The 12,105-nt window shown below is 40.9% G+C and overlaps 1 protein-coding gene across 1 annotated transcript in view; it reads right to left on the reverse strand.

Moving 5' to 3' along the window:
* Window positions 1-12,105, reverse strand: part of LOC136875466 (putative serine protease F56F10.1) — a 92,336-nt gene that overhangs the window by 23,350 nt on the left and 56,881 nt on the right. Inside the window, exon 4 of the mRNA XM_068228230.1 lies at window positions 1,443-1,578. Within this exon, the coding sequence (XP_068084331.1) occupies window positions 1,443-1,578 (136 nt within the window). The remainder of the gene's footprint in view (window positions 1-1,442; window positions 1,579-12,105) is intronic.

The following is a 12,105-nucleotide window of genomic DNA, read 5'->3' on the forward strand; positions in this document are numbered from 1 at the left end:
GCATTTAATAAACGTCCGAAGTACGGACCTGAAATACGAAGTACGGGCATTCCCGTGCTGTCGCTGCTGTGTGTAACGGGCAGCGATGAGTCAACGGGAGGCAGATAAGGTGGGCGCGCCTGCCGGCCAAACGATGAGAGAAACTCACTGAACAAAACCAAGTTTACAGAACTTCCCGTAAAGATACGAATAAGGGGAAGCTTTAGTAACGTAGACAATAGATAGCAGATAGCGTATGTTTTTGAATCGTTGCTCAAAGACGTAGAGAAGCATGATATGACACTCGGAATTTCGACACGTAATATATTGCGCCGTGAACCGCATTGGGTTTAAGATATAAAGGTAAAGAACTGGGCAACATCTCATCATTTTCCAGCTGTTATGATATTACAGAGAAGTAAAATAAAATCAAGGGTAAACAACGTAATACTTATGTACAGAAACAGTTGTTAAGGAATAGATGCAGAAATGAACATAGAGACGAATTTAGGGACGATTTTAGAGGGCCTTGAAATTTTGATGACGGGTATTGAATATATGATAAAGCATAATACCATTGGTGAAGCAATGTTAATGGTGGAAATAGGAATAGTTATAGCTGGCAGCAGAATGGTTGTAAGAAAGAGGGAAAATAATACATATCGTTCGTGTAACGATGAGTGCAAAGAAAATGATGAAGTGATAAGGACAATATAAACGTACTACAGCCAAGGATAAGATTATGTAGTAAAAGGCGATCTGCGGTGCAATGGTAGCGTGCCTGCCTCTTACCCGGAGGCCCCGGGCTTGATTCCTGACCGGGTGAGGATTTTTACCTTAATCTGTGGGCTGGTGCGAGGTCCACTCAGCCTACGTGATTACAATTGAGGAGCTATTTGACGGTGAGATAGCGGCCCCGGTCCAGAAATCCAAAAATAAAGGCCAAGAGATTCGTCGTGCTGATCCCACGACACCTTCCTAATTTGCAACCCTTCGGGCTGAGCAGCCATCTCTTGACAGAGCGTGACCCTTCGGAGGTTTTGCGCCAAGGGCTTTGGTTTGGTTTACGAAGATATATTATGTCAAAATAGGAAGAATTGGCAGGCCAAAGAGGTATAGCTGCTGAACTGATACTGTAAAGAAAATTTGAAACAGAATTGACCAAGCAAGCATAAGCAGTGATGAACGAATATAGCATTCCAAGGGATTATTAGATCATGATAAATAGAAATCTAATAAAAATGAGACTGATATACTTAGAAATATGAAAATGATCTACCCTTCTTTGATGATCCAATAACTAAGGGTGAAGTATTAGAGGCAATGAAAAACAAGAAAGAGGGAAAATCAGGTGCTATTATTGGAATCACAGCCATATGATGTAACTTGAGAGTACAGAAATTAATAATTGTATGTAAAACTGTGGTTCATAAATCGTTAAAATTGACACATGCTCTGCTCACCTGAACATTTTGGCGAGCTTCTTTCGACCATCAGAAGTTCCGGTGAGGGCTGTCAATTCTTCTTTGGCTTCTACTAATTTCTGGTAGCATTGAGGAACTTTCTCCTTTAGCACTTCCCCTACAACTTCAAAATATTCTGAAAAGAAAGAAGAGCACTTCACTAAAGAAGCGTTCTGACAGCTAGCGCAAGGAGAATCCATTTACTGCCTGCCTGGATGGAGAGAAGGGGATAGGAATATGGTTACCATTGAAGCATGGGCCAATCCACTGCGGTCGTCATGGAGACGTGCTTGCTGCCTTCCTGGAGTTGCTTGGAGCTACCAAACCTTTCGCTTCTCCGTCAGATCGTATAGCACTCTACAACAGGGTACAGCCAAGACCATTTCCAATAGTATCAGACCTTAAGATAAAATTAAAATGGCCGACGCATCGGTTGACTTAAAATGTAAACAATCTTGTAATCCATAAACATAACGTTCTGATTAAAAAAGAAAAATAAGAAGATCCGTCTGAAAATGTAGAACATTTAAAACCAAATGACGACACTAGACACATGTAATTCGGATATAATTAACGTACAGGCACACAAAACGAACGACACGGTCCTAAAATACCATATTAGTTTTAGAAACAAATTTCAATAAAGTTTCACTACACTAACGTTTCTTAATCAAACCAAACCAACAGAAGAAACCAAACTGATGCTTAGCACATGCTCACGTTTACATTCAAACAAACCGAACTCGGCCATTTTAGCTAATGTCGATAGCTACATTAAGTTCTGATATATTGAAGATGGTCTTGATGCAGAGGCATGAACGAACACGAGAGCGAGAAGGAGAAAGAAAAATAGAAATTTCACAACGGTACATGCATGCACAGAAATGGTGTCCCGGTATAAACAAAGCATGGTATCCCCGACCTCCTCGCTTAACGCATTGCTGCCGGTAGACAGCCCGCTGCAGGACTATTGGGACTGAAATGGGCACAGTGATGGATGTAGGTATAGCAAAATACACACTGGGACTTCAATACTACCCGTTCATTCCCTTCACCTTCTTTTCGTAACTGGTGAGGCCTTTAACACTACTCTCTCACTCCCTCCCCTACTTTTCAGAACTGGAGTGGGGCAGTGTTGATTGTTTATGTCGGGGCACCATTTCTGTGCATGCGTGTACTACAGTAGGCCCTCCCTCCTGCGCTATCGGTCAAAATTAGGCTTGATAATTGTCCCATATTATACGGATTTCCCTCTAAAGTACTTCCTCGTTTTAACAGAATACGGGACGCCCCCTTTTCCTGTATTTAAACATCTCACTTCTGCCATAGTTAAAACTTTCTGTTTACAGTAGCATTTACCGATCCTGTATTTAAGTTCATTGATCTTCGTCTTGCGATTCTGCACTATGATTGAACCGTGTCGTAAGCGAGCGAACCGCCCGCGCCAAACCCAGGCGCGGTGCTACACAGAGTCATATGGTTTATGTCAACGCAACAATTAACGAAACCCTGCCTTCTTTCATTTTCAAATGCATTCAGCAGAAATAAGCTGGCAGTTTGTGTTATGGGGTAAGAGTAAGAGGGTTAATACTAGTGTTGTTATAACGTGCGATTAAGGGAGATTCAGTATTATGAAAAACACGGGTTGTTAACATTTTCATGTAGAAAATGAACCTTATACTGTAATAAAGTTTCTACCTACAATGTAATTAAAGTTCAGTAAATTATATCTCAGCGTTTTCTTGAGCAAATGTCGTTGTGTGTGTGTCGTGTCGACATGACCTGTCCCTTATTGCTTCAAAAACCTGACAAGCCTTGCCAGAATGCTTGTTTTCATATTAAGAATATATAATTTTACATCTATACGAACTGGACACCTCCAGGGAGTCTTCCTACGTATGCGAAGTCCCTTACTTTTGTCTTTGCTTGCAGTTTCTTACGTCTAATCGTATTCTTTTCTGACTTCAAATAAATTAGATTCTCGAGGACTGGATAGTCTTTCACGTCTTTCGTGACTCTTGACTTCATCTGGTCAATACCTTCATTTTCTGCTCCATTTTCCTTGCGTACTAGAGCAAGAAAAGATGGTTGCCTAGCTGTAGGCTACTTCCCCGTAAATCAGCAATCAGCACCACTCGGTTTACTTAAACTACACCGAGGTGATAAAGTTGTGGAATGACGTGGGTTAGATTCCCCGTCAGGATGTCAAAAAAATTTAAGAAAGGAAATATCCACTTCCAGAGGTGCGCATGGTCCTGAGGTACACTCAGCTTATATAAAAATGAGTGTAGTTCGGACGGGCAACCAATCTTCGGCCGGCAGCAATGAAAATGGTATACGTTTGATCTTCTGGCTCCTCGCTTGCCCAGTAGGAGCTGATTTATGACGCAGTGGGCTTTGAAATGGAAGTTCTCATTCCCCAAGAGAATGTCTCACAGCTCTGTTGTCAATGCACCTCTTAGAAGAGAAGTACGTACATGAAACACGGCACGGATAGCAACCAAGATAGATTTCCGATTCACCTAGCAGCCAATGACGAGTCTGACGAGGGTTCGAAGAGTACACACTTTTTATTGATATTATTTTTCAACATATACACTGTGCTTGTCAATGCATATGCTCCATCGTTTCACAAGCTTTCTAGTTCCCTCTCCAAAAATATGTTTCGTTGCCCAGCAAGCCACGTATGCACCGCTTCGTTCACCTGTTGATCGGAATTCGACAGCTTCTTAGAGCATTTTTAAGTGGACCAAACAGATGTTAATCCGACGGGGCGTGATCGGCCTGTACGGAGCATGCTCCAACACTTCTAAACGCAGCATCTTTGAGTGGTGTGGGCACGCATTGTCGTACAACAAAAGAACCCCTTCTGACAATCGATCTCTGCGTTTGTTGCGATTTACAGGTTTCAGATTGTTTACCAGCATATCACTGTAATGTTCAGTGTTTAAAGATTGCCCAATTTCCTGGTAATGTTCTAGAAATGTCCCTTGAGAATCTCCAAACACTGTGAGCGTCACTTTTCCTACAGAAGGTTGTCTCTTGAATTTATTTTTGACTGGGGATCCGGAATACTTCCGTTCCATGCTATGACGTTTGCTCTCTGGTTCGAAGTGGTGAATCATGTTTCATCTCCAGTGATGATCCATTTCATAAACGTTTCATCTTCGTTAGCACGATGATCCAGTAGGTGCTGACAGATTCTCACACGATTGCGCTTCTGATTTTCATTGAGTTGTTTTGGAGCACATCTCGAACAGACGTTGTGAAAGTTAAGCCTCTTATGCATGATTTCATATGCAGAACCATGCCTAATGTGCATATGGTTTACCACGTCGTCAACAGTCACTCGGCTATTATTCAGGATCATATCGCTCGCTTGTTCAATATTGGCATCAGTTACCGTTGCAGATGGATGCTCGGATATTTCCTCATCCTTCATGTTCGTGCGACCCCTTTTGAACGGTTTAATCCACTGACAAGCACTTCACTATCGCAAAACATTGTCGCCGTATTGTGCTGGTGGCTTGGTATAGAACTGACACTCTGTCCTACTTAGAACTTCTCCAAGTGCATCATCACCCTGTGGGCAGAGACCGTAGAGTACATCCACGGTGTTCCTTGCCAAGAGGAAAATCCTGTGGTCTCCCAAATTGGGAACGTGGGTACGACCAGGGGAACCCCAGCTGCCCTACCGCAGCCAAGAACAAGGTTTGTGCCGCAACAGATAGATGTATAAAACCACAAATACTTTATGAAAAAATGAAACGAAATGCTACGTAAATACACCTGAAAGTATGACAAATTTAAATCACAAATTTTAAACTAAACAATAGAAGGAAATAAACGTTGCTCCCACTTACTTGTGCCAAGGTTGACACTTTCGTCTTTCCTATCCGATCTTGCTTGGTCAAATCTTTTTCTCTTCCGACCACACCAAGCGATTTGGCCGTGCGGTTAATGTCACATACCTGTCAGCTTGCATTCGAGAGACAGTGGGTTCGAATCCCACCGACGCGTCAGCAGCCTTGAAAACAGTTTTTCGGGCTTTCCCATTTCCACCCGGTCAAATTCTGGGCCTTAGTTAAGTCCATCTGCGCTTCCTTCCCAATCTTAATATTTTCCGATACTTGCGTCCCTGAAAACTTTCGATGTGTTAGAGTGACGTTGAACCACGAGGAAGTCGTCCGACCACGACAGTATTAGATTTACGATAGATTGGGAGTTTTCCTTTTTCACGTCTTTCGTGGCTTTTCGCTTCTTTTCCTGATACCTTCATTCTTCGAAGTACCAGCCCTTTTCCAACCCCACCCCCACCCATGATTAAAGTTCAAGGGATTAAGGCTAGATTATTGAATTAAATCAAAGTCATTTATATTGACAATTGGGCTGGAGTGAAAATTGACAGTAGAATGAGTTCTTGGTTCAAGGTACTTACAGGAGTTAGACAAGGCTATAATATTTCGAATTTGTTGTTCATAGTTTACATGGATCGTCTGCTGGGAGGGATTCAGTTAGGTGAAAATGTAGTAAACAGTTTGGCCTACGCTGACAACTTGGTCTTAATGGCAAATTGTGTCGAAAGCCTGCAATTAATATATTCCAACTGGAAAATATTTGCGATGAGTATGGTATGAAAATTAGCCTTTCCAACTGAGTGTCAGATTGGGGTGCTATGCTGGAACAGGCAGATTATTTCAAATATTTACGGTGTGTGATCTTGCAGGATGATACGAGGTAGTACAGTAAGTAAGACTGAATCAAGGCGCAGCAAAACCAATGCCGTGAGTTCGCAGTTGTTATCAACAGTATTCTGTAAGGAAAACGTCGGCTCCCGGACAAAATTATCTTTATGTTGACAGTTTTCACGCCAAATAGGCTTTAGTGAGTGAAAGCGTGGTGGACTCAGGATATATACTGCAGTGCAAAACCTATGGACGAAAGTAACTTTCGCATGTTGTGTCACTGCCAAGTAACATAGCTAGATTAAACTTGAACCATACATGGTAGAGGTGTGACAAAAGGTTATTTTTGTGTAAGTGCTATATATGTCACTGCTACAATTAAGTAAATGTGAAAAGCAAAAGTTAAAATAACGTCCAACGTTACCTTTTATTGGTCACAGCCTCGTCACGGCTTCAGACTTGCCTCCTTTCAGCTGTGATGCGAAGTTCCATTCATTCAATCGCACATGCGCGTCTTTTCTGAAATCTCGAGGAGTGAGTTTGACAATGCCCCGATAAAGGATAGAAGACAAGAAATCATGATGATCTGTCTGCCAAACCTCGACACAAACCGGTACAAGAGAATCGATTAAGTAAAATGAATTAATGTTATGTTATCTATAATATATTTATAATATCAATAAGGAAAGTTAGCATTCTAATTTATTATGGTACTAGAAAAATTATACGGGTGAAACATATAAAAATATTATAATGTAGGTAGCCTTGCGCGATGTCTGAGTCAACGATTATCCCTGAGCTGTTGAATATGTCATAACAGTTTACACTTTAGTTACCAGATGACAGCAGCAACTTAAAGAAATACACTGTAGAGTACATTATACACTATAGTATATTTGACTTAAAGTAATCTCCTACGAAAGCGCTCTCACTTGGAGAACATGCGTACTATCTGAACTCTGCAGGTCACATTCTGTGCCTGTAAGCTGTTACTAGTGACAGTTTCCACTTCCCAGTTACTGTTTTTACTAGAACGTTATTCTGTTGTCGTTACTCGGTAACCTGTTATTTTTTGTCCTCGTTACATTTGTAACAGTGAGGCGCACGTAACTGTGACAAAGTGACTGCTACGTAATTCTTCAGCCATCTCTGATACATGGGAAGAACTGCTATGGTATGGAACGGCAGTCAACTGAAAGGAATATGCGATGAGATGAACAGAATGCACTTTTGTACAGAGACAATAAATTACTCGTAAGTCACTGCGACTCAGGACATTACAAAAGAAGGGACATGGTCCTTAAAAGGGTGTGTGATCACCACGGACATCGATGCATGTTCTGCAACGTGTTTCCATACTGGCCACGAGATTGGTCAGGAGTTCTTTTGGTAGGGCGATCCATTCCTCCACCAGAATGGTTGACAACTGCTGGATGGTCATTGGTACACGTGGACGTGCTACAATACGTCTTCCCAACATGTACCACACGTGCTCGATGGGATTTAAGTCGGGTGAACGGGCAGGCCAATCCATTCGCCGAATATCTTCTCGTACCAAGAGCTCCTCCACCTGCGCTGTTCAATGTGGTCGTGCATTATCCTTCATAAAAATGAAATCAGGGCCGAATGCACTTCTGAAAAGACGCACATGTGGAAGGCGTGCACTGCCACAATAACGTTGACCGGTAAATGTAACCCGTTCAAAGGTTCGGAGGTTGGTAAGCCCAGTCAACATTATGCCTCCCCACCATAACACTTGGACCACAACACTGATCATGTTCGACAATGTTCCTGGGTGCATTACGTGTTCCCAACTCTCGCCAGATGCGCGTAGGTCTTGAATCTCTACTCAGACTGGATTTGCTCTCGTTTGAGAAGAGCACGCGATCCCACTCCTCGTCGGCCCAGAACTGATGCTCTTGACTCCATCACGAACGGTGCCACCGACGTGCGGGCCTCAACGGAACACAACGTAATGGTCGTCGGCCAAACAGACCACCTCCGATCAGTCGTCGTGCCACTGTAGAACGTGAGATTGGGGGCCTGACAGTCCTGTTAAATGTGGTTGCAATTGCACCCGCTGTTTGACGTGAGTCTCTTCTTGCCTGTTGCATAATGTAGCGGTCATCTGTAGTTAAGCGTTGTCGACCCCCTCACCTCTTTCGAGCAGCGGTGCCTGTGGTTCGGAATGCTCTCCTTGCACTTGAAACAATTTTGAGAGCAATACTAAGCTCCTGGGCTACACTCGTACACTTCGTCCTTCTTCCAGTTTCCCGATGATTCTTTCCCGTGTGAAGTCATCCAAATGTTGTCTCCGGGCTATGCTGTAATGAATAACACCACCACAGTACATAGTGATAGCTCGCAGATTGACTCAAACCTGTTTATCCCGTTTCTTCAACTGCCTCGCTTTTTGGCGTCAGACCCACTTGGAGCTGTAGTTGCGCTGACCTCACTCCAGGTTTCTATGCACGTGTGGAAGACCTCTGGCAACATGCTGCCGCACTTCCGTTCATTTCCATCAAGTAGTTGTTAGTAAACCGTTAAACTTACTGTTCCAACGTTGGTCGTCTGCCTCAGCTGCTTCAATAGAGCAATATCGAACTCTTAGATCTTGGGGCCGAAGCAGGTATTTTCCGTCACTTCATTGACCAAACAACAGGGTTCCAGAGAGAGCCTTACTACTTTAAATGAGGAGCAAAAATGTGCTTACTAAAATATTTATTAAAATTTGATCACGACAAATATATTTATTGAAATGAGCCGTAAAAACCACTTAATAATTTTTTCATGTTTTAACGAAGTCACAATACATAACGTGAGTGTTATCCTTTTATTATTATTTAACATTATGTTTCAAAGAATGAAAAGCTATTATAAAATTCGTGAAAAGCAAAAAACAGAAAATGAGAATAAAACCTGAAAATTGGGCACCATTGATTCAAACGATAACTGGGAGTTGATCCACACGATCCGTGGAAAGTCTGCCCTTCAACAAGTAGAATTCCAGATTTACATTTAATTAATGTTATCCACCAGTCTGGTATCTTATCGGATATTGGAATATCCCCCGAATGGACCCTTAATCGAACCAAATCGACTATCAGTTGCTTTGGATAGGTTGAGAAACATTAGTAGGAAGCATGGTGTTCATTACAAGTTAACAACAATCGTCACGGTCAAAAATAAAATTTTCACCATGTCTGGTCATCTCGTGACACGCTTAAGTTACGGAAGAAATCCCGATGCTGAAACATGCATCACCCCAAACAGATGTTCGTAAGGAACCAACAACAACTTGATCCGAGGGGATCTTACGTTACGCCTTCCTGAAGGAACAAATCTGCAAAATGCAGGAAACATTAATTTATTATGCATTTAGAAGAAATGCCAAACACTGAAGTTACAGAAAAGTGATAGGTCACTTGAAAATATTCTTACTAAACCGACTTTCAGGTCAGAAAGAATTATGTCGTTATGTTTGTTGAATTACAAATCCACACTACCTGTATAAAACACCTAAAAGGAAATCTTTCCAATGTCTATAACTATGACTACCATTACAAATATGTCTGCCTACACTTGTCCCATTAAACCAAACTACAAGTGATCGGTAGATCAACGTATCACTTACCATAACGTGAAATAACGAAAATTGAAAATAAAGTATTATTAACAACATCAACTAAGTATCAACACACGGCATTATCATAAGATACCGGACATCCGAACAATAAATCTAAAGGTAAATAAAATAAATAGAAAATCGAAAGTTCATCGAACTTGAACACGCACGACTAAGTAGTAACGATCGGTCTCATTTAGCTAGGTTTCCATGTGGGGCAACCCTCATATTCATGCTACTACTAATGCAACGCTATTATGGGAGCACCTTCTGGCTAGTAAGAATTATGCCGAAACATGTCCTGAATAATACCTGCTAACATCCTTCACATTCGTATTCACTACTGCAAACAATAACATAGTTCAAGTCGATTCGCAAAAATGACTAACTTATGACTTGACTATGCAGAGACGACGCCCTAATCCTGTCGTTGAGCCTACGTAGTGTCTACTCGTCCTTAAATTATACAATACACGCAGCATCCTAAATCTATCGTCGAACCACCGTTAGGGTGTTTACACATCATTTACACTATCAGGCGAAATCGAAACTTTAAACACAATCCCGGATATTTAAATCTAATCCTCGCTGAAACTTTAACACCATGAAATGAAATACGCCACAGAATGAACACGAACCTGGAAAAATTACTATGTCCATTTCTTACAATAAAGCGTGAAGTTGAAATTAAACAACATGTCCGAATAATTTAATCCATTCCTCAATACAATCTCAACACATGCAGTGAAGTTCATTAAATAGAAACAAACTCAACTCTCGATTGGTTTTTACGTAATATGACAGAAAACAGTAATCACCACCATCACGAAATCTACAGCATAACTAAAGTGTGAGGCTCCAAATGGCCTTTCATCTCAACGTTCCAAACATGTATCGCTGTGAACTGTCCAGTGAAGTAACTTTCCTTCAATCTACTCATTCTAATAATATTCATTTTATCACACCTGTAATGTTTCTAGTTAGCGATAATTTCGCCTCGTAAAAATACAGAATAGAATTCAATTTTACAATAATCAAGTATTGCCTTGACCGTGCGTCAGAATGTACTTTGTTCCTGGGGCCGGCTATCAAAAAATGCACTTTGCTGGTACTACGTACAATCGACTTGGACTTAATTGCCAAAACCTACGGTCACATATAAAATAGTAATCATGGGAGAACATCAACTTGTAATAAAAATAGGCGTTACAACGTGCTTAATTGGTTTCTTTTTTAAATTAGTCAACTGTTGTGGATTGCTTACAGGAGATCGTCATATTACACAACCTGTCTCAAAAATATTACCTCTTAACATGCACCCTGTCACCAAAGTTCCTCTCCATCGAAAAAACAGGGCCTCTTATTCTCAGCCTCCACTTAATTATATATCACTCATAAAATACAGGCTTACTCTGCCTTTAACATCTTCCTATAACTATTCTCATAGTTATTTCATTTCCATTACAATCCATTTCTTTATGTTCGAAACCTTTTCAAATATATGTGATCCCATGACCAACAACTTTATAAGAATCTCGCAATTAACTTCTTTACGTTTTCTTGACCTTAGGAGCAAAACAGCATATCGTGATTTTATCACAAATACACGGTGTCACAAAATTTAACCCTTTCAGACCGTGTACGCACAATTGTGCGGGTTCGTATTTTATTTATGTCTGAGCTTATTTGACGTTTTCTTGGCGCTAGACCGGACTGCAGTGCTTGTGCGGAACACGTAGCATGTACTTCAGCTGTTTTTATTTAGTACTTGACCACCAGGTGGCAGGAAGAAGAGTTTAAAAATACAGTTCATTAGGAATATGGCGGGAAGCAGTAATGCCTAAAGTAAGTATTTATTTATTGCATTCATATTAATTTAGAAGCTTTACTGAATATCAGAATATAATCAATGAAGTGTGTAGATTGTGTAGCAAACGTAAATTGTGAACTTACAACATCGTACGTAATACCATGAGGTTTTGAATGTTGACACGCACAAATGTGCGGGCTATGTTTACTTACAGCCAATGCATGCAGGAGTGCTGGGTGCTGTCACAAAAAGGACTGTGAAAGAAAAACTCGTACTCTGCATGAGAAATGTAATGTATAAGATTTTAATTGTTTAAAATCGTTCCACACTGTAAAATGGGACATTTGATCATGTACATGTGCATATTCACATGTACTGAGGTGAATGTTTTATTTTTTGCAAGTAGTGAATGAAGTCCTGACGCACAATTGTGTGGGTTCTGTTTTTCAGCCGATAGTTCTTATTTTGTAAATAAACTGTAAAAACATGTATTTAAGAGCATTTTAGTAAGTTTTTGACGTTTAGACACCTCCAGATTTCCTT

The sequence above is a fragment of the Anabrus simplex genome, chromosome 6 (assembly GCF_040414725.1).
Source record: "Anabrus simplex isolate iqAnaSimp1 chromosome 6, ASM4041472v1, whole genome shotgun sequence".
NCBI classification, from domain to species: Eukaryota; Metazoa; Arthropoda; class Insecta; order Orthoptera; family Tettigoniidae; genus Anabrus; species Anabrus simplex.